At 40.6% G+C, this 20,828-nt stretch overlaps 1 protein-coding gene and 1 long non-coding RNA gene across 2 annotated transcripts; one reads left to right on the top strand and one right to left on the bottom strand.

Annotated features, from left to right (window-relative positions):
• Positions 1-247: 247 nt before the first annotated feature.
• On the bottom strand, positions 248-6,945 carry LOC143510022 (uncharacterized). The gene is made up of 2 exons (XM_076998983.1): positions 6,808-6,945; positions 248-1,828 (listed from the first exon to the last, which is right to left on the bottom strand). Exon 2 carries the CDS (start codon positions 1,731-1,733, stop codon positions 783-785), a length of 951 nt encoding a protein of 316 aa, XP_076855098.1. The 5' UTR covers positions 1,734-1,828; positions 6,808-6,945; the 3' UTR covers positions 248-782.
• Positions 6,946-7,066: 121 nt separating this feature from the next.
• Positions 7,067-9,260, top strand: LOC143509691 (uncharacterized). Its single transcript, XR_013129736.1, has 4 exons — positions 7,067-7,248; positions 7,380-7,646; positions 7,752-8,825; positions 8,938-9,260. It is a non-coding gene; the product is annotated as an uncharacterized LOC143509691 (long non-coding RNA).
• The last annotated feature ends 11,568 nt before the right edge of the window (positions 9,261-20,828 follow it).

Genomic DNA, 20,828 nt, shown 5'->3' with positions numbered 1-20,828 from the left:
TCCTGGTGTGCTGATCTGTACTCCAACATTTGACCACTTTCTTTGAATGGATCAAAGTCATATGTAGGCTATTGGAGATATAGCCAGGGGAAGTAAAATAATGCAATCACAATATAGTGTAATTCATATTGTATAAATGCAAAGTGGTATTTATTATCAGTGAATTAGTTGCTACCAAGTAATGTTTCGATTGTTATATGTTCAAGACATTCAAGCGTGATGTGAGTGTAACAAACTAAAGACAAAAAACACTAAAAGGTCTGTTTGTGTAGTATTGATTTACTCTGTCTCTAGAACATTTACAGACTTTCAGAAGTCAAAAACACCACCATAGTTTCCATGGAGTCTCAGTTAAAACATTTATGCACATTTCACATCAGTTTTAGTCACATATTAAAAACGAATAAAATTATTGAAACACATTGAAATTTCAGGCTCAATATTTTTACAGGAATCCAAAACACACAGTAACTTGTATGTTCACTTTGCAAGCAAGTGTAGTCCATGCTGTCTGTAGGTCACAGAATAGAGGTGATGCTGAGATCATGTCTAGCCCTGCCTTCCTCTCAATCATGTATAGCTTTTAGTCTGTTCAGTCACGCCCCGTGTTACGTCCCCTTCAGCTGTGTCTCATTTGTAATTTCGTTCTGGTATTTAATAGTTGGTGTTCAGTCTTTGTAGGTTATTGTAAGGTGATGGTGCATATTATAGTGAAACTTATTGTGAACGTAAAAATTATGCTGATCTTTTGTGGTATTGTGCAGTGTGTTGTGTATTGGAAGTCAGTGATATGGCTTCTCTCCTGTATGATTTTGCTGGTGTTTTTTGAGACTACCCTCTTGAGTAAAGCTCTTCCCACACTCTAAGCAGTCATATGGCTTCTCTGCTGTGTGAATGCGCTGGTGTACGTTGAAACTACTCTGATTAGTAAAACTCTTCCCACACTCTAAGCAGTGATATGGCGTCTCTCCTGTGTGAATGCGCTGGTGCACTTGAAGATTACTCTGTTCAGTAAAACTCTTCCCACACTCTGAGCAGGGATATGGCTTCTCTCCTGTGTGAATGTACTGGTGCCGTTGAAGACCACTCCAATGAGAAAACGTCTGCCCACACTCTGAGCAGTGATATCGCTCCTCTCCTCTGTGAATGCGCTGGTGCCGTCGAAGATTACTCTGTTCAGTAAAACTCTTCCCACACTCCGAGCAGTGATATGGCTTCTCTCCTGTGTGAATACGCTGGTGGTTTTTGAGACCACTCTGTTCAGTAAAACTCTTTCCACACTCTGAGCAGTGATATGGCTTCTCTCCTGTATGATTGTGCTGGTGTTTTTTGAGACTACGCTTTTGAGTAAAACTCTTTCCACACTCTGAGCAGTGATACGGCTTCTCTCCTGTGTGAGTGCGCTGGTGCAGTTGAAGATTACACTGTATAGTAAAACTCTTCCCACACTCTGAGCAGTGATATGGCTTCTCTCCTGTGTGAATGCGCTGGTGCCGTTGAAGATTACTCTGTGTAGTAAAACTGTTCCCACACTCTGAGCAGTGATATGGCTTCTCTCCTGTGTGAATGCGCTGGTGTATGTTGAGATAACTCTGATGAATAAAACTCTTCCCACACTCTGAGCAGTGATATGGCTTCTCTCCTGTGTGATTGCGCTGGTGCAGCTGAAGACTTCCCTGTGTAGTAAAACTCTTTCCACACTTTAAGCAGTTGTAGCTTTTCTCCTTTTCCATGTTCACTGATTTCAGCAGTCTGACATACTCCTCACAGATAAATGTGTTTATGTAGGTAAAGTTTACGTGTTTAGGAAAGTGGACAGCATTGATTCCTAGAGGAAAAAGACATTGCAAATTCATTGTGAGATGAAGATGAAACAATCATGACAAAAACTGTTTGGGCTCTAGATAATGTTAAGGACATTCATTCTAAAGCATGGGTTAAAACAAGAAATTTTCATTTGACCTAAAAAAATTTCCTGGCAAGACAATGCCAGCAATTACTGAAAATGTGGTGTAGTTTGGATATAGCCTCTTTTGCATAATTCTACACAATACACACATTTATAAAGTATATTAATCTAAACAGCCTGTGTAAGGAGAGAAGAAAGAATCTATGAAGTGACAAAATGGAACACCTGAGCAATAAATGTACAGAGGTATCTGGGGGTCCTCCTCCAGAAAATTATTTAAAGATCTAGTCAAATTTAGTGAATCTTGGTGAGTTTTAAAAGGTATGAAGCTCTCGTTTTTGTCAAATTCACTATCACACAACCATAAGCAGTAAGATTACCTGCTTTAAGTAGGTATGTTACAAAAAAATGTAAAGTCCAAAAATGGCTTTTTAAATCACACCACTGAACAGAGCCTTTAAATACAAACAGAACACCGTCCATGTTAAAATAGGTTAGAAATAAAAAAGGTTACGACATTTTAAATGGAAGAAAAATGTGCCTTTTTTCTCAGACTGTATTAAAGCTAAATGAAGAAAAGTCTGTGATCGGTGGAGAGATTATTCAATATAGATAACCATAACCTCTATATTTCACTACAAATTCAAGTAAAATTTAAAATGTAGTCAGTTTATAGTATGGACATGACATTATAATATTCAAAATGAATGAACAAATGAATACTTAATGATTAATCTTTACATTAATTAGTAAATAAGTCAGGTAATCATTATGGTGAAATAAAAATAAAAAAACAAAATTTCTATTAATATTCTGAGAAAATGCTGTAACCTAAAGATTCTGTTAACACAATTAGACACAATATGTTAAAAACAGGTATGTAGGCATGATTAATTCATTATTTATTTTTTTATTTATTACTGTTATTAAAATTATCGGATACAAGACAACTCAAAGAAATTATGCAAATAAAGTTTAAAAGAATTACAAGTATAATGATTATAGTTAGATTGAATATGTAAAATATTTAATCAATATTTCGTGTTGGTTTACTAGGACCTAAATTATGTGCTTTTGTTCAAGTATTACGCCTTACATCGTATGTAACAAGCGACCATGATGAACCAGATCGTCTGACCACCTGTACTGGCTCAAAAAAACACTTATATTTCTGATAAAAATTTTACTTCATCAGAATAAAGATAAAATACTGAATTTATCTTACATCTACCTCTGAAGCTCTTCTGATGTCTGAAATACAAGCGGTCCTACGGATAAAGTTATCCTATCCCAACACCTATCCTGACAGCGTCCTCCTCGGTCCCGAGCCGCGTAACCTTGTATTCTTCCGCCGCGCACACCAAACACCAAGTTCCGTTTACGACGCAGAACCACTTCAGTCCAAACAAGGCTTTATACAGTAAATGGGAGATGTGTTGTAACTACGAAAAATCGTAACTCGGGAACCTCGTAACCCGGGAACCGTCTGTATGAAGTTTATGTTGATTGAATCGGAGCAATGTCTTTATATTTTCAACTTGTTTGGTTGCACCAAACTGACCAAAATAAACTGGACTTAAGGCAGGAGGGAGGGAACTTTTCTATGTAATGTCTGAAAATCAGAATGCGGGATGACCCACAAGTCATCCATCCCGCACTGATGAGTGCCAGTGAGAGGATCATATTTCGGCTTCAAAACAGATAGGAAGCGCATGCATGTGGTTTATTATTATGATTTGATTTATTTTTTCCCTATAAAATGACGAAAATCCATCGTGGTGATGGAGAATTTTAACCCATGTTCTAAAGACATTCATGCTGAAGACCATCAGAAGACGGTGCTAGGCTTCATTACTGCACTAAAATGAAAACACTTGTCTATGTTGTGATGCATATCTCTCTCTGTTTGGTTCAGTGCCACTCTATATGTCAGTCTATAGGGAATTTTATTTTGTAGGGTTCATCAACTTTATTTTCAAAGATGTGCTTTTCCTTCCTTTCTCTCTCATGGTGCTGCAGAGATGCTTTGGTCTGTTGAAGCTCCTTGTGAGTTCCAGCAGTGTGATTTGATCTTTTAAATTATTGTGCATCAGAGAATTAATCTATGGGCAGCACCAACATATCACAGAAAATTCACCTGTGCACACGATTACTCAATGTGCCATGTTTCCAGGTAGATTGAAGGTAAAAATTATGTTGGCCTCTTTAGAAAGCGCTCCTGCTAAAAGTGTGCAAAAAGTCACATGACCCACAAAGGACATTTTTTGTATGTATGTATTTGTACGTGTAGTGTGATGTATTAGAAAGTTACTGTGCATTTGCTTGAAAGTCACATATGAATTTACAACCAACGCATTTTGTATTTTTAAGTCGTGTTTTCATTTGATAATCACGTTGTGTTTGTATGTAACTAAAGCGTTTTTCAAATGAAAAACGCAACTTACAAACTCAGATCACATTATGTTTGCTTTCAAATAGTATAATTGTGGAATATGTTGTTTGTTTACACCGTTTTGGCAGTACAGAGTCCCCGATTAACGACGGGTCTGGTTAACAATGGACCGGAATTATGACCGACTTTTTTCGTGCGGTGTGCGGAGGAGCAGTAGCAGCACAGTGGAGTGTTGTGGAGTGTAGTGGAGTGTTCTGTACGACAAGTTGAGGCAGCACAGCCTCCTCCACAGCCCATCTCGGCAACGCGATCGGTCTTTCTCACGCTGTACGCACGCACGAGAACATTGTTAGTTTTTCTATATTGTATTTACAATCAAAGCGTACCTAAATCTAGGGTTACGCTTAACGACGAAAACTGCTTTACAGCTGACTTTTCAGTCTCTAACCCCGTCGTTAAGCGGAGACTCACTGTATTATACTCCATATAAGAGTTACTGTCCTGTTCAGAAGGGTCTATAACTCTGTCTATGTGGGTATAATGAGATTGGGAGATACTGTGTTAATACTAAAGGGATGTAAAAGGATGTATAACCCATCCTGTGTGTGTAATGAGATTGGGAGCCTGTTCAAAGACACAAAAATAACAAAGGCTGCATTAGATATCCAAATCCAAAAGGTACAATACTCAAATAGCGGCCCGCATCTATTTCTGGCCTGCGAGCTGTTTTAAAAAGTGTTTTTTTTTTATGAATCTTTTTTTTTTTCCAATCGTGCTATCCGCTCTTATTTTGAAATCACGCACCGCGATCTCAAGACGCATTGCATTTATAGCAACAACAGGTAGCAGACGCCCAAATGCCAACCCCCATGGTGTAGATCTAACACATCTACTTTATTTGAACTGTTCCTCAACATAGATCTCTGTGCCATTTCTTATTAAATGCCATATCTGTAAAAGCTGTAAAAAATTTTCGAGATCTACAGTATAGGCGAGATCTGCTGCCATCTTCTGGTGAAATATAAAATAGCTTTTTTTTTTTACAAGGGCATTTTATATTGTGCTGGCAGGCTGTTGTCCCTAGGGTTGCAGCGGTAACCGGTTTCATGGTTATCATACCGTGAAAATCTCATACCGTTGCAACCCTAATTGTCCCCCGGTCCGGATTTTGGACATGCCTGAACTAAAGCATTGCTTCCACTAAACACTAACATAATGTTTTAGTTAAATGTATATTTGATCTCATATTGGCTGTCACTGATAAATAACAATATATAAACAACTGGAGAAAATGACAGATGGGTTCTCAAAAACTCAAATGCCGATCTCACAGATCACTACGACTTTTACCAAGACTACATGCACTTAGGGTGACAACATTGACATGCAAGCTTCAAATAATACATGTTATTTCCGTCATTTATTTTGTTTGCTCTGAAACATAGATAAATGGTAAGGATACTGATTTGAAAAATACATGGGGAAAGAAGAATTTTAACCACTCCACTTACTGTAGAGAATGTGGTATTTTGCTAAAAGTATGACTACATTTATGGCATCAGAGAAATCTGAACTTAAAATTTCCGCATAAAATAAAATGGTATCAAAAGAAATAAATGGGCCATTTGACAAGCCATTGTGGTTTTATGATTTGTATTAGGATGTTTCTTGAAAGAATCTCTATTATATCTTTTGTCTCATACCATTAGTGATAATCTTGTTATTACACTTGGAAGTCAACTAAGTTACAATCATTCACTTTTAACATGGGCATCAAAACAGTCAACTCTGAATATGAAATGACATTTTTGATTTATTGAATCAATGCTAAAGTTATCACTTTGCAGACTTTCTTAAAATCTTTATAACTACGATCATATCAGATCATATTTTTCAACAAAAGGATGAGAAATTTAAAACATCATGACAATCTTTTTCATAGCAATCTTTTCTAAATATTAACTTTCTACCAACTGTTCCCTATTATTCCTTGACTGCGGTCTTCATACATGTGAAATTTCAACCCCCCTAAAATATTCAAGGACCTTCAAGGACGGCTGTCTTTTATGCATGTTTTCAAAAAAACTTTCCAGGGCCAAGGACCCGTGGAAACCCTGTTAAACGTAAAAATACTACAATGAATAACCAAACTAAATCAAATCAAACAGCATAAAATCAATTAATCGTACTTTAAAGCTACTGTAATACACCCGTACAATATAACCAGCACATAAGCTTTTATTTTAGTAACAGGAACCACTGGGCTACTAAACAAAAGAACCAAACAGAATTATATTCGTATAGTAGCAAATAAGTAGCTACGTTATCTGGCTGGGTTAGTTTGCGCTAGAACGTCCATTATAAAAACAGTTTAACACGTTGAATTTTCCCCCAACTTCCGCCAAGACACGAGATTCAACCGTGAGGTAACGGAACTAACAAAATAGTCTGGTTAAGATTTGGTTAAAAGGTGTTAGTGTTACGTATTACTAAGTTAAGTACTTACAGGTCAACCAGTAGTCCAACACTTCCAAACAGGAGACAACAAACTCCACTAAACGCCCGATGTTGATATTGAGAATAAGGAAACCTGTGGTCTGTAATGTCCGATGGTGACGGTAGGTAGCGATGGGTCTGACGACACTGAAACCTCGGCGCATGTGCCGAGCAAACAAGGCAAAACCCCGTGTCGGTGCGCGGATCACGTTAAGGAAAACCACGTGACCGACACAGTTCCTGTATCGTTGAGGAGTTTGGTTGTGAACGTGCCAAATTGTATTTATAAGGGAGAAAATGTATCGACACGTTTGTGGGTTTTGTTGGATGGAGTTTGTGTTCTTTGCGTTGAATTGGTTTTTTTGGCTTGTCATTAAATACAATGGATCAACCAAGGAAGAGAAAGTTTTCTCCCGTGTGAGATCATTTTGATCTCATCACTGAGAATAAGGTAAATTATTATTTAGCTCTCGTTTTCACTGTTGATATTTTTCTTTTGGGTTATTCTAATTTGTTTATCAAGGATATTTTTTATTGTTTTACTTTTACCTTTATTACATTTAACTTTTATTTCTTTTGTAGGTGAAATGTAGGATTTGCTCCCAGGAGCTGTCTTACTGTAACCGAAGCACTTCCACAATGCTGAGGCATTATCGTGCCCAGCATGAGAAGGAAGAACCGGTTGACACGCACGTGATCAACCCTGGTGCTTCCAGAAAGCAGGCGATTGATGAGGCTGTAGTGAATATGATAATTACAGACTGTCAGCCGCTTAGCCTTGTGGAAGACAAGGGGTTCAGAGAGCTGCTCCAACTCCTTGAGCCCTCATATGTTCTGCCAAGCAGAAAGGTACGTGAAACAAATTGATGAATGGGTGTAATACACATTAACAACGTATATGCATGTTCTGTGCTGTCATTCATTAATGTACTCCATTTATGTTACTAATGTTAGGCTATCAAGACCATGATTAGCCAGAGGTATGAGGAGTAAAAGGAGCAAGTAAAAAAAGAACTGAAGAGTGCAGTTGCAGTGAGCCTAACGTCGGACATGTGGACATCCATCAACATGGAGGCCTACCTGGCTGTGTCTTGTCACTATGTGGACAGTGAGAACCACACATTGTGTACATCAATGCTGGGAGTGGAACACTTTCCTCAGCAGCACACCGCTGAAAATATGGCCCAAGTAAAATCAAACTTAATAGAAGAGTGGGCCATTGCAGAGAAAGTGACATGTCTGGTCACAGATGCAGCTGCAAACATGATTTCATGTGTCAAAAAGCTCCAAATCAGGCACACGATTTGCATAGCGCATTCTTTAAATTTAACAGTTCGAAAATCATGCGACCAAATTGAGACACTCACTGATGTCCGAAATAAAGCAAGGCAGATAGTAACATACTTTAGAACCAGGACTACAGCAAAAGAGAAGCTGGCACAAGTTCAGCTACAGATGGGAGGACCAGTGAAGAAATGAATGACTGAGGTGTCAACTAGATGGAACAGCACAAATATAATGCTGGAACGCATTGTGGAACAGAAGGAGTCGGTGTTGGTATCCCTGGCCTCTTTAAAAAGTGATATACCTCAGCTAACTACAGATGATTACAAAATCATAGAGGAGACACTCCGTGTGCTTGCTCCATTTAATCAAGCAACAGTGGAGCTCTCTGAGGAAAAAAGAGTGTCTGGATCAAATGTAATCCCAATGCTTAAAATGTTGCACCACTCACTGCAATGAAATGCATTAAATGTAACCACGGAAATTGCTATTAATCTTGTGGAAAACCTTAAAAGAAGACTGCTAGAAACACTGTGCAACCTGGAGTCATTAAGTGTAATGACAATACCAACACTGCTGGACCCTCGGTTCAAGACGATGGCATTCTTAAGTGCGTCAAAAGCCAATGAAGCAGTGAAACCATTAAAATCGGAGTGCGCAGCGGAAATGAGAAAGGCTGTACCTTTGTACAAATGGAAGATGACCAAGCTGGACCTTCAACTCAAACGTCTGCTCCCAGTTCAGGTATTTCATGATTGTTAATTGTGTTTATTTGTATTTTATTATTCTTGCAAATCATTCCATGTGATTAGAAATACGTAATTAGTAATGTAGATGCATTAAATTTATTCATCAGATGACAACCTGTGGCAGCAGCTGGACATGGACGTCAAGGAGAGCCAGTCCAAATCAAATGTCACCACTGATTCAATTGTTGAGGTACAAAGGTACATCTCTGAGGCGAACACACCAAGATCACAGGATCCATTAAAATACTGGGAAACACAAAGACTTCATTACCCTACTTTATATAAACTGGCAATGAAATATCTATGTAGGCCTACGCCGTCATCATCAGTGCCCTGTGAAAGGGTCTTTTCAAAAGCAGGAGAAATTGTATGTAAACGGCGCAATCGCCTGAGCCCAAATATTTTAAAGCAGCTCATGTTTCTAAATAAAAACTTGTGAATGGACCTTGTTCAGTCCGTTTCCCGTTTTTATTGAAGTTGCCTGCAATGACTCTTTAAATCCAGTAGATGTCGCCATTAAGTGATACAGCAACACTGTTTCAACACCGTGTCGGCAGTTTGGGGAAATACACCCATGAGGCCTCGTCTGCCCATCACTAATGGTAGGTAGAGGTGGGCGGATCGATCCAAATATCGATACCAATATTGATACTCAATATTTTTAACTCTCCCACACGCACCGACTGCTGCATACGTGGATTCATCAAAGTCTCTTCTCTGTCTGTAAGAGCAGCGTTGCCAACTCCTCAGTAAGGAAAGTCGCTATTGGCTGTCATAAAAGTCACAAAATGGTGTCATCGCCTAATTTGCATCACGCATGTTTTTGTAACATTGGCGTAGGAACCGGGGGGGGGGGGGGGGGGGGGGGTAGGAACCGGGGGGGGGGGGGGGGGGGGGGGGGGGCGTGTCCCACCCAATATCAGAAACAGGGAGATTTATTTCACCCAAAAATTAAACCACAGGAAAGGCGGAAACTGTTTAAAAACTTTTATTCTAAAAATGCGGTTTGGCAGCGTTCGCAATTCAAGCGCTGTGTTTGTTGTTAGCAACTTGTCAGGCGCTCTCTGGGTCTTTCGCTTTCTTAAGACTTGTGTTGAGATGCCTGTTCAGAAATATCCCGCACTCATAGCTTCACTGACCCGAGCTCTCGCCTCGCTGCAGCGTCGGGTAGTTTGCGCCAGCGTTAACCAGGCTTTAAACGCGAGGTCAGTGATAAGACCAATGATCAAGCTAACCATATGACCATATATGAAAAAAATGTCGCGCTTTCTCTTCTCCCGTCTTAGCGCAATGCGTCCGTTTGATGCAAAAATAACGTTACCAGTCTTGTGTCTTTTAATTATTTATTAAAGCTAATACACACAAGAAATAATAAAGAAATAATAGAGATCTCAGAGAGTACGCAAGAATGACAGCCTAGGTCTATTCGTGTCATCCAGTGTAGCTCTGACACCTGTCTGCTTCTCCCCCATTATATATGATTCTAGGCATGCCCCCTTTTCTGCTAAACATAGGAGCTGCACATACGTTAAACCTACAGCTGTTTTCTCCCGTTTTGGATGCGAGGTCTTCGCTTGCTGACCTGGTCAAACTGACGTACAGAGACTCATCTTACACATCCCGTTTTTAGCAAACTGCAGACACTTAGGGCGTACTCACACTAGGCTCTGTGATCCGGGCCCGGGCACGGTTGCCTGCCGAAGCACGGTTCGTTTGGCTAGTGTGAGCGCTCCAACCGTGCCCGGGCCCGGATCAGTTAACCGTGCTCGGGCCCGCTTTGAAGAGGTGGGCCAGGGCACGATTCATGTGGACTCGGGCACGGTTCGCTTCTAGTGTGAGCGCTATCCGTGCCCGGGCCCGCTTGGTGCCTCGTCTGATTGGTTCATTTCGCTGGAACTCAAACATGACATCAGTGATGCGACGCTCACGTTAAACAGTCATAGCGGCAAAGCGATTAGCAGACAATCGTTGTGTTAAATTATCGATAAATCTGTGCTTGCACCGTGTTTCTGCACTCCCAAAACGACTCCAAAAATACAATAAAAAGAGAATCGTGAACTCTATAGTGTTGTGCGAGCGCGCTTTTTTCCAAATAAAGCGGCGTTGTGATGACGTAAGCGTGCTCGGGCCGGGTTGCTGAAGCGAGTGTGAGTGCAGGCCAGCGGGGGAGTGGGGAGGGGGGATAACCGGGCCCCAGCACGGAACGAGCAAACCGTGCCTAGTGTGAGTACGCCCTTAGAGTATTGGAAAGAGCATACAAGCACTTTCACAGACATTCTTGATAAGCAACTTGATTAATAATATAATGTAAGCAAAACATAAAGTGATTAATATAAGAAATTTGGTTAATACTTTAAGGCTAGTCAAATTATATAAGGATTACACAAACTATTTGATTAGAATATATGAACTTTCATTCTTGAGTAGGCCTATTGTGGTTAAAATATACCTTAGCATTCTTTTACACATAATTTTCCTACACAATAAAACAGCTTTATTGTAATGTGCTCTTATGATAACAGACGGTTTGGGCTGAACTGAAGTGAATGAAACGTTTACACACGGCTATGTAATATTACTCTGAGATTATTCTCATAAAGGAAAAACATGTCCTTGTTTCGGATTTATTACGTTTATATAAAAGTTGACTCATCATGTGCTTCCATCTCCCCACAGAAGTGACATAGCTATTTGCATATTTACAAAGCGTGCACTGAATGAAAACTAAAACAGTATTAAACAAACTCTTTTTAGTCAGAGTAGTGATCAATGACTGCAAACTCATATGGATTACACATAGCCTTACACTAGCCTGCTCGCCGGGCTAGTAAAAACATCCCTTTTAAAAAACACCCTTTTAGGCTAGTTGCACCTTGTTATATTTTATCAGCCCTCCAACAATATTCCATTCACGTAACGGGTAATACATGGAAATGAATATAAAACATTCTAAAAAGCTGAGAGAGAAAAAAAAGCTGCAGAGGTTACTCACTGAGTGAACAATGTAGGTTTTTTTCCCCTGTATTTTGTCAGGTTCAAGCTGTTAAGTTTGTTAGTTATTTTGTTATGCCACTATGTGGCTTTGTAATCATATCAGTGGCGTGCACAGACATTTGGGGGGGGCAAGTGCTGGGGGCGGGGGGACGACGACACTGGAACGTGGAACACTTCATTATTATAAAAAAATTACAAGCACATGTTGAATGAAATTTGAATTTTATTTGTCTCTAAACGTGAGTTTTCAATGGAAAAAAGTCACGCAGCCAACTGATATAATTCATATCCAATATACAGTCATGTTAACTTCTGTTTACCCTCCACTGTCTGCAGGCCTTGTTGCATATATTTTGCAATTAGTAATTTATAAATAAATAATTTATAATCAATATAGGCCTACAATTAAGACAGTAAAAGACCGTAAAGTACGAGAAGGAGTTATAGGCTACTGAGTGTTGTCATTACATGAATGCAGATGGGCATTTTTCACAGGTAATGGGGAACTTCCCGTTTCTTCTTTCACAAATGAATGTGTTAATTTATGTTGCCTAACAAAACCTATACAACAGAAAACTTTCAGCTTAATACATAGATTTGCAAACTCCACTGCCGCTGCCTTCATTTGCTTCAAGTATCAGTTGTTTAGTAGGCTACAATCAGATGCTTTTTCTTTGTAAAAAAGGAGACATATTGATCACTGTTATTTTGACAAATTGGCGCCTTTGTCTGATATCTACATAACACAAAATATTTCCCATCAACCATTTCCAGTTTTTTTGTAAAATGTAATAAATAATTATATATTTTTAAATAATTACCCACATAAACTGTAAAACTGATTAGCAAATTATTTGTGTTGTTTTATTATAATTTTGTGTATAATAATAAAAATGCCCATGACTTTGGCCGTGTGAGGGTTGGGTAGATGCTTATGGGGGAGACACGGAAAGGCATTGCTAAAAGGGAGAGCTCTTAAGTGATTTAGGAAGCCTGAATGTGGATATTGTGTTTAAAAAATGTCTTTTATAGAATTATTTGTTCAATTAATTGTTTCAACACTACGGAAGCGTATTGCTGCCAATAAGGTTAAAAAAATTCTTCAGCATCTCGTTATTACGATCTTATTTTCCAAACTCCCAGGCTCCCCAAATGCACTACAGCATTTTTCTCAATGTCACAGTTGGTCAAATTTTACTTTATGCTTGGCTTAAATGAAAGGCATCGATGACATTTCAATAAGTATTCGAACACTGCGAAGGATTCTGAAGTTTCAGCATTTATACAGGCGTAAACATAAATAAGACCTCTTAGACGTTGCTTTATTCCTAACCGAATATCTTGACAGACACGGAAAACTTCATGGGTACAAACTACAACATCTTAAATGTCTACAAGCTGGGTATGTTGTCACGTAAGACACAGTCAGACTTTTATTAAAAGTTTTGGATCCACGGGAAGTACAGTTGAGACGCCGAAATCGCCTTCTTCGCAGGTTGTACAGAAATCCAGGTCCCAACTTTACATGGCATGTGGGCTCTTATGATAAACTGAAACCGTACGGTATATGCGTCAACGGCGCAATCGATGGCCAGTTACTTCATCAACAAAGTTGAATAGAGAGTGCGAACCCCCTCTAAAATTCGTACGGACTTAGGAACAGAGAACTGCACAATGGAACAAATACAGAGGTTCCTTCGGTATGAAGGTGACGATCAACATGCGAGAGACTGTTATATTTATGGTTCCAGCAACCATAACCAGCGAATAGAAAGCTGGTGGGCATTCATGCGGAAACAGCACGCCCAAGACTGGATGAACCGCTTCCAGCAGCTGAAAGATTTGGACTGCTTTACAGGAAACTTTCTGGACAAAAAGTTAATACTGTCTAAATATCATAGAGGTGAGCATATGTTACATTTTGCAATCTATATGTATGAAAGAGTTTTTTTTTTTTTGTTTGTTTGTTTTAACTTATTACAATTCACACCTGAACATTTGTTTTATTTAGGAAGAGCTGCAGCAACTCATGCTCCTATGGAACACCCACAATATTCGAGACTCGCATACTTAATGACATGTAGATAAACAGTAACACACTCTTCAACTTAAACCCAAGATCTTTGTATATTCTCATGTTATTTTGTTGTCTCAAAATGAATAGTGCTCCAGTGACAACCTTGAACAGTATCCCACTGTATTGTTAAACCTGTACATATTTTACTTTAGTATTAGTAGCAGACAATTCAACAGTTTGTACAAATATTGGTATTTCATCTGAAAATATAACTGCTTGTAAACCTAGACAACACCCATTACTGTATTATAGGGCACAATAAAGGGTATAATCACAAGTGACAAAACAACATATTTATTTTACAACAACTTTATTAATGGTGAAAAACACACAGACAAAATTATGAAAAACAGTTGGTTTAATAGAATACAAGTTTACATTTAACCAGAGGTTTTCTTTAAGCTTTTTTTAACCCTGGTCAGAAAGTGCCACTTAATGCATGTTTATATAATCTAGGCTAAGTGGAAACACATTGAATGATTATTTCAGTAAGGCAGTGAAAGGCAGTCTGATTAATTTACTTTATTTTACCCATTAAGGGCTTACTACAATGTGTGCATGAAGGTTGTAATTTCAATGCATCACCTTTAAGTGTCGCTAATTGACGAAAACACATTAGAAACATGCGTACGCCAGAGGTGAAGGTGTCGTGGGTGTACGCACTTTCTCACGTTCAAATGCGTACGCACCGTTCGTACATGAGGCCCCTGATGATGCGCTGCAGTCGGTGGGTGTTGTGTTTTGTAGCTGAGTTGCCCCACACTGTAATGGATGCAGTGAGGACAGACTCAATGGTGGTGGTGTAGAACTGCACCATCAGCTCCTGGGGCAGGTTGAACTTCCTCAGCTGACGCAGGAAGTACAGTCTCTGCTGAGCTTTCTTGATGATGGTGCTAATGTTGTAGTCCCATTTTAGGTCCTTGGAGATTGTTGTGCCAAGGAACTTGTAGGAGTTCACGGTCATCACAGTGCTGTCCAGGATGGTGAGTGCTGGAAGGGTTGGGGGCTTCTCCTGAAGTCCACTCTCATCTCCACTGTTTTTGCTGTGTTCAGCTCCAGGTTGTTGTGGTTGCTCCAGAGGACCACCTGCTCAACAGCCCGTCTGTAAGCAGACTCATCGCTGTCCCGGATGAGACCAATGACCGTCAAATCATCTGCAAACTTCAGGATTTTGACTGAGGGGTCAGTGGAGGTACACTCGTTTATGTAGAGTGAGAAGAGCAGAGGGGAGAGAACACAACCTTGTGGAGCTCCTGTGCTGGCGGTCCTGGTTCCTGAGGTGATCTTTCCCAGCCTCACCTGCTGCTCTCTGCTAGTGAGGAAGCTGGTGATCCACTGGCAGGTGGAGGCTGGCACACTGAGTTGGGTCAGTTTGGTGTGTAGATGTCCGGGGATGATCGTATTGAACGCAGAGCTGAAGTCCAAGAACAGAACTCTTGCATATGTACTTGGATGGTCAAGGTGCTGGAGGATGTGATGAAGACCCATGTTCACTGCGTCGTCCACCAACCTGTTGGCTCGATAAGCGAACTGCAGGGGGTCTAGCTGGGGGTTGGTGATCTCCTTCAAGTGGGTGAGAACCAGCCTATCAAAGGATTTCCTGACCACGGAGGTGAGTGCAACGGGTCTGTAATCGTTCAGTCCTGTGATGGTGGGCTTTTTGGGGATGGGTATTATTGTGGAGCGTTTGAAGCACGACGGTACGACACACAGCTCCAGTGATTTATTGAAGATCTCTGTGAAGACAGGAGCCAGCTGGTCTGCGCAGATCCTCAGGCAGGAAGGTGACACTCCGTCTGGGCCTGGTGCCTTCCTCACACTTTGCTTTTTTGAAGAGTCGGTGCACCTCTCCTTCACTGATCTTCAGGGCAGGCTGGATGGGTGACTGAGAGTCAGGGGGGTGTGAATTGGTGTTGGGTGGAGCTGGGCTTTTCAAACCTGCAGTAAAAGCTGTTAAGGTCATCAGCCAGTTGATGACCCCCCCATTGTCTGGTGGGGGTTCTTTTGTAGCCTGAGAGACTGTGCAGGCATCTCCAAATGGCTGATGGCTCATTAGTGGACATCAGTCAATCAATCAATCAATCAATCAAATTTTATTTATATAGCGCTTTTTACAACAGTTGTTGTCACAATGCAGCTTTATAAGTGCCGAGTCCTAGCCCCCAGGGAGCAAGCCAAAGGCAACAGTGGCAAGGAAAAACTCCCTAGTTTTTTGCATGAGGAAGAAACCTTGAGAGGAACCAAGACTCAGGGGGGGAGCCCATCCTCCTCTGGCCGACACCGGTCACCATGACAACAACAACAATATAGACAGAATGTAGACAGAATGTAAAAGATGCAATAATGTCCATCATGGTGTAGGCATCCGGTTAGGCAGGAGGTGGCCGGCCCAGGATGGATCGCTTGTCTCTCCTCATCTCATTATTCCTCAAGCAGGCGGGCAGCCATGTGGAGAAATGAAACAGGGAAAATTAGCTCTGTATGAGGACATGTACAGGACAGGTAAAATTATAAACATTTCTGGAGTGTGGCAGCAACTCCGGCACTAAGTTAAATTATTACAGCCTAGCTAAAAAAGGCAGAACCAGAAGGTAACATAGGCTTGGGGGCATTCTGAGACAGTGGCATCTGTCCACTGCACTGTCAACAAACTTGAGTGACCACGAGCAGTGACAGGATGACAGCACCAGCACCCCAGTCTACCATAAAACCCTTCGTCTATGAACCCCTGGATCTGTACCTTTATCTAAGGGGGATATTAATTATCAAACGCTAGACTAAATAAGTGGGTTTTCAACCTAGATTTAAAGATTGTGACTGTGTCAGAGTCCCGGACACATTTAGGAAGATTATTCCAAAGCTGGGGGGCCTTATAAGAAAAGGCTCTTCCCCCTGCTGTTACCTTGTTAATTTGTGGAACTAATAACAGACCAGCACCCTGTGATCTTAGTTGACGTAGGGTTCATAGTAGGAAATAAGTTCTTGGAGGTATTCAGGAGCAAGCCCGTGTAGTGCTTTATATGCTAATAATAGAATTTAAAAATCAATACGAAATTTAACTGGGAGCCAATGCAGGGCTGATAGGACTGGTCTAATATGCTGAAATTTTCTAGTTCTGGTCAGAACTCTAGCTGTGGCATTTTGAACTACTTGAAGTTTATTTAGATTCCTATTTGAACATCCTGACAGTAGTGAATTGCAGTAGTCTAGTCTAGAGCTAACAAAGGCGTGCACCAATTTTTCTGCATCATCCTGTGATAATGCATTTCTTAATTTGGCAATGTTGCGGAGATGTAGAAAAGCTATCCTAGTAGTATTATCTATATATTTATCAAATGATAGGTCGGAGTTGAGTATGACGCCTAGGTTTTTGGCTACTGTGCCAGGTGTAATGGGATAGTCTGCAAGATTAAGCATTAAATTTGGAATTTTCTGTCTTGCGGCCTTAGGGCCCACAAGGAGAACTTCTGTTTTGTCCTCATTTAATTGTAGGAAGTTTAGAGACATCCAGCATTTAATATCTCTTACACAGGCCTCAATTTTTCCTAAACTGAGTTTGTCATCGGGTTTGGCTGATATGTAAAGTTGAGTGTCATCCGCATAGCAGTGAAAATTGACACCATGTTTGTTTATAACTGTGCCCAATGGTAGCATATATAATGTAAATAATAGTGGTCCTAAGATGGAGCCTTGCGGGACCCCATATTTAACCATTGTACGTTTGGATGAAATATTATTGACCTCTACAAACTGATAGCGATTTGTTAAGTAAGACTGAAACCATGAAAGGGCTGTGCCTGAGACTCCAACCCAGCGTTCTAACCTTTCTAGCAAGATCCTATGATCAATTGTGTCGAAAGCTGCACTAAGATCAAGAAGCACTAACAGTGATACATAGCCTTGATCTGATGCAAGGAGGAGATCATTTGTTACTTTAACTAATGCTGTTTCAGTACTGTGATGGGGCCTAAAACCAGATTGGAACTTTTCAAATGTGTTATTCCTATGCAGATTATAGGCATAATTGCTGGGCAACAACTTTTTCTATGATCTTAGATATAAATGATGTGTTTGAAATGGGTCTATAATTAGATAGGACAGTCGGATCAAGATTTGGTTTCTTGATCAGAGGTTTGATAATTGCTAATTTACATGATTTGGGCATGTGACCTATTGTAATGGATGAGTTAACTATAGTTAGAAGAGGTTCAGTTACAGCTGGTAATACCTCTTTTAATAACTTTGAGGGAACTGAGTCTAGTGTGCAGGTAGTACAATTTAAGGAAGAAATTATTTTCTCTAATTCTGATTTTGGGAGTGGATGAAAAGCATCAAGTTTCAATATCAACCAAACCAGATGACATACCAGTTGTATTGCTAATAAAGGGTTGTATATTTTGTCTAATATTCTCTATTTTATTATCAAAGAAATCTATAAATACATTACTAGTGAGGTTTACTGGAATCTGAGGTTCTGTGCCTGCTTGATTTTTTGTAAGTTTAGAAATAGTATTAAAAAGAAATCTAGGATTGTTTTTATTTTTCTCTATCAGTGAGGCTAGGTATGCTGAGCGTGCTTTAGCGAGTGCCCGTTTGTAGTCAATAATGCTATCCTTCCAGGCACAGTGGAATACTTCCAATTTGGTAGATCGCCATTTCCGCTCTAATTTACGTGCTATTTGTTTTAAGTTTCTAGTTTGGTCAGTGTACCACGGGGCGAGCTTTTTGGATCTAGCTTTTTTATATTTTAGTGGAGCTACTATATCTAGAGCTGATCTGCAGGTATTCTCTAAGTAGTCGGTTAGACTATCTAACTCTCCTGGATTGGATGGCGAGTGGGCTAAAGCAGTTAAGTCGGGGAGGGTTTCAATAAACTGTGTTGATGTTGATGAATTTATCGAGCACTTTATACACTGCCGAGGAGACGGGCGGGTATTTATGTTAAGGTGAAAATCGAATTTTACTAAATAATGATCGGAGATTGCTACGGTTTGCGGGAGTATGTTTATATTATCTACGTCGATACCCAGCGTTAATATTAGATCTAGGGTATGATTTCGATAATGTGTAGGTCCTACTACGTTTTGTTTAATGCCGACAGAGTTCAATATAGAAGTAAAAGCCCTTGTCAGTGGATCCTCCGCATTATCAAAGTGTATGTTAAAGTCTCCTACCATTATTATTTTGTCACTACATACTGCTAAATTTGCTGCAAAATCGGTGAAATCGTTTAAGAAATCTGAGTAAGGCCCTGGTGGTCTGTATACATTAGTTAGGGAGAATGTACTTTTATTTTCAGATGGACTAATTACATTAATAGACTGCATCTCAAATGAGTTTGAGATATCTAAGTATTTCTGATGAATTTCTAAACAATCACGATAGATTATACATATTCCACCTCCTCTGCCTGACAGTCTAGGTCTATGTATATAACTATGTCCCACAGGAATGGCTTCGTTTAGAGTTAAATAATCACCAGATTGAACCCACGTTTCAGTTAGACAAAGAATATCAATTTTCTGGTCTGTTATAAGTTCATTTACAAAAACTGCTTTTGAGTTGAGCGATCGAATATTGATTAATCCAATTTTCAGATCGGTCATATAGGTTGTACTAATTTGATGTGAAGTCTGAATATTAGTTAAAAACTTCGGGCGGACTATTTTCTTATGGTTTAATTTGACCCGGGGCACAGACACAGTCTCAATCCTATGGGATCTTGGTGACGCCTCTAAGCAGCTCGCAGACAGGTTTAACCCGTTAGTCTGCGGCCTGGTCGCGACCCTGGACAGTCAGCAGCTCCTAGTGCTACTCTGCCGACTAGCTAACAGGCTATGGGCTATGCTGCAAGATAACAGGGCAGCGCCATCCCGGGTGGGGTGGACACCGTCCCTGCCTAAAAGACCAGGCTTGCCCTCGAACTCTTCCCAATTATTAATAAAGCCCACTTGATTTTCTGAACACCACTTGGACATCCAGCGGTTTAGCGACGTGAGCCTGCTGTACTGCTCATCACCGCGCCGCATTGGGATGGGGCCAGAGCAGATTATGGCCCCATCAAGATTACAGTCTGCTCAGCTTGGTGGAGTAGCTCTTCTTAGCAGCTCTGATCTCTCTGTTGAGTGCCTTGTTGTAGAGTGCCCGCTCCTAAAAGCTTCCTCTTTAGACCGGCGCAGCTGCTTCAGTTTGGTATTGAACCAGGGCTTGTCATTATTGTATCTAATGTGAGTCCTGGTTGGAACACAGATGTCCTCACAGAAGCTGATGTAGGACGTCACTGTGTCAGTGTATTCATCCAGGCTGCTTGTAGCCTCGTCAAACATACACCAGTCTGTTGACTTCATGCTGTCCTGAAGCCTTTCTTTTGCCTCACTGGTCCACTTCACGGTACTAACCTCAGGCTTTGCCCGCTTGAGCATCTGTCTGTAGGTTGGGAGAAGATGGACCATAGAGTGGTCAGATAGGCCCAGAGCAGCTTGGGGAACAGAGCGATATACACCCTTTAATACAGTATAGCAGTGATCGAGGATATTACTCTCCCTGGTGGGGCAGGTAACATGATGTCTGTATTTAGGCAACTCACTAGTGAGTTTTGCTCCGTTGAAGTCCCCTAAAATTATGAAAACGGAGTCTGTGTGTTTATGCTCCGTGCTGATCTGGTCAGTGAGAGCGCGCAGTGCCTCGCGCACACACGAGCTTGGCGGGATGTAAACTCCGACGAGCACCACAGAGGAGAGCTCACGCGGGCAGTAGAACGGTTTACAGTTGATAGAACACAGACTCCAGATCAGGACTGCAGGTCTTCATGAACACAGTGACATCTGTACACCAGCCACGGTTAATATAAAAACAGATTCCGCCGCCTCTAAGTTTTCCTGAGGTCTCCGTGCTGCGGTCCGCTCTGTAGAGGTGGAAGCCGGCGAG

The sequence above is a fragment of the Brachyhypopomus gauderio genome, chromosome 3 (assembly GCF_052324685.1).
Source record: "Brachyhypopomus gauderio isolate BG-103 chromosome 3, BGAUD_0.2, whole genome shotgun sequence".
NCBI classification, from domain to species: domain Eukaryota; kingdom Metazoa; phylum Chordata; class Actinopteri; order Gymnotiformes; family Hypopomidae; genus Brachyhypopomus; species Brachyhypopomus gauderio.
Note: the sequence above shows the minus strand (reverse complement) of the source record. Positions and strands in the feature narration are given on the sequence as shown.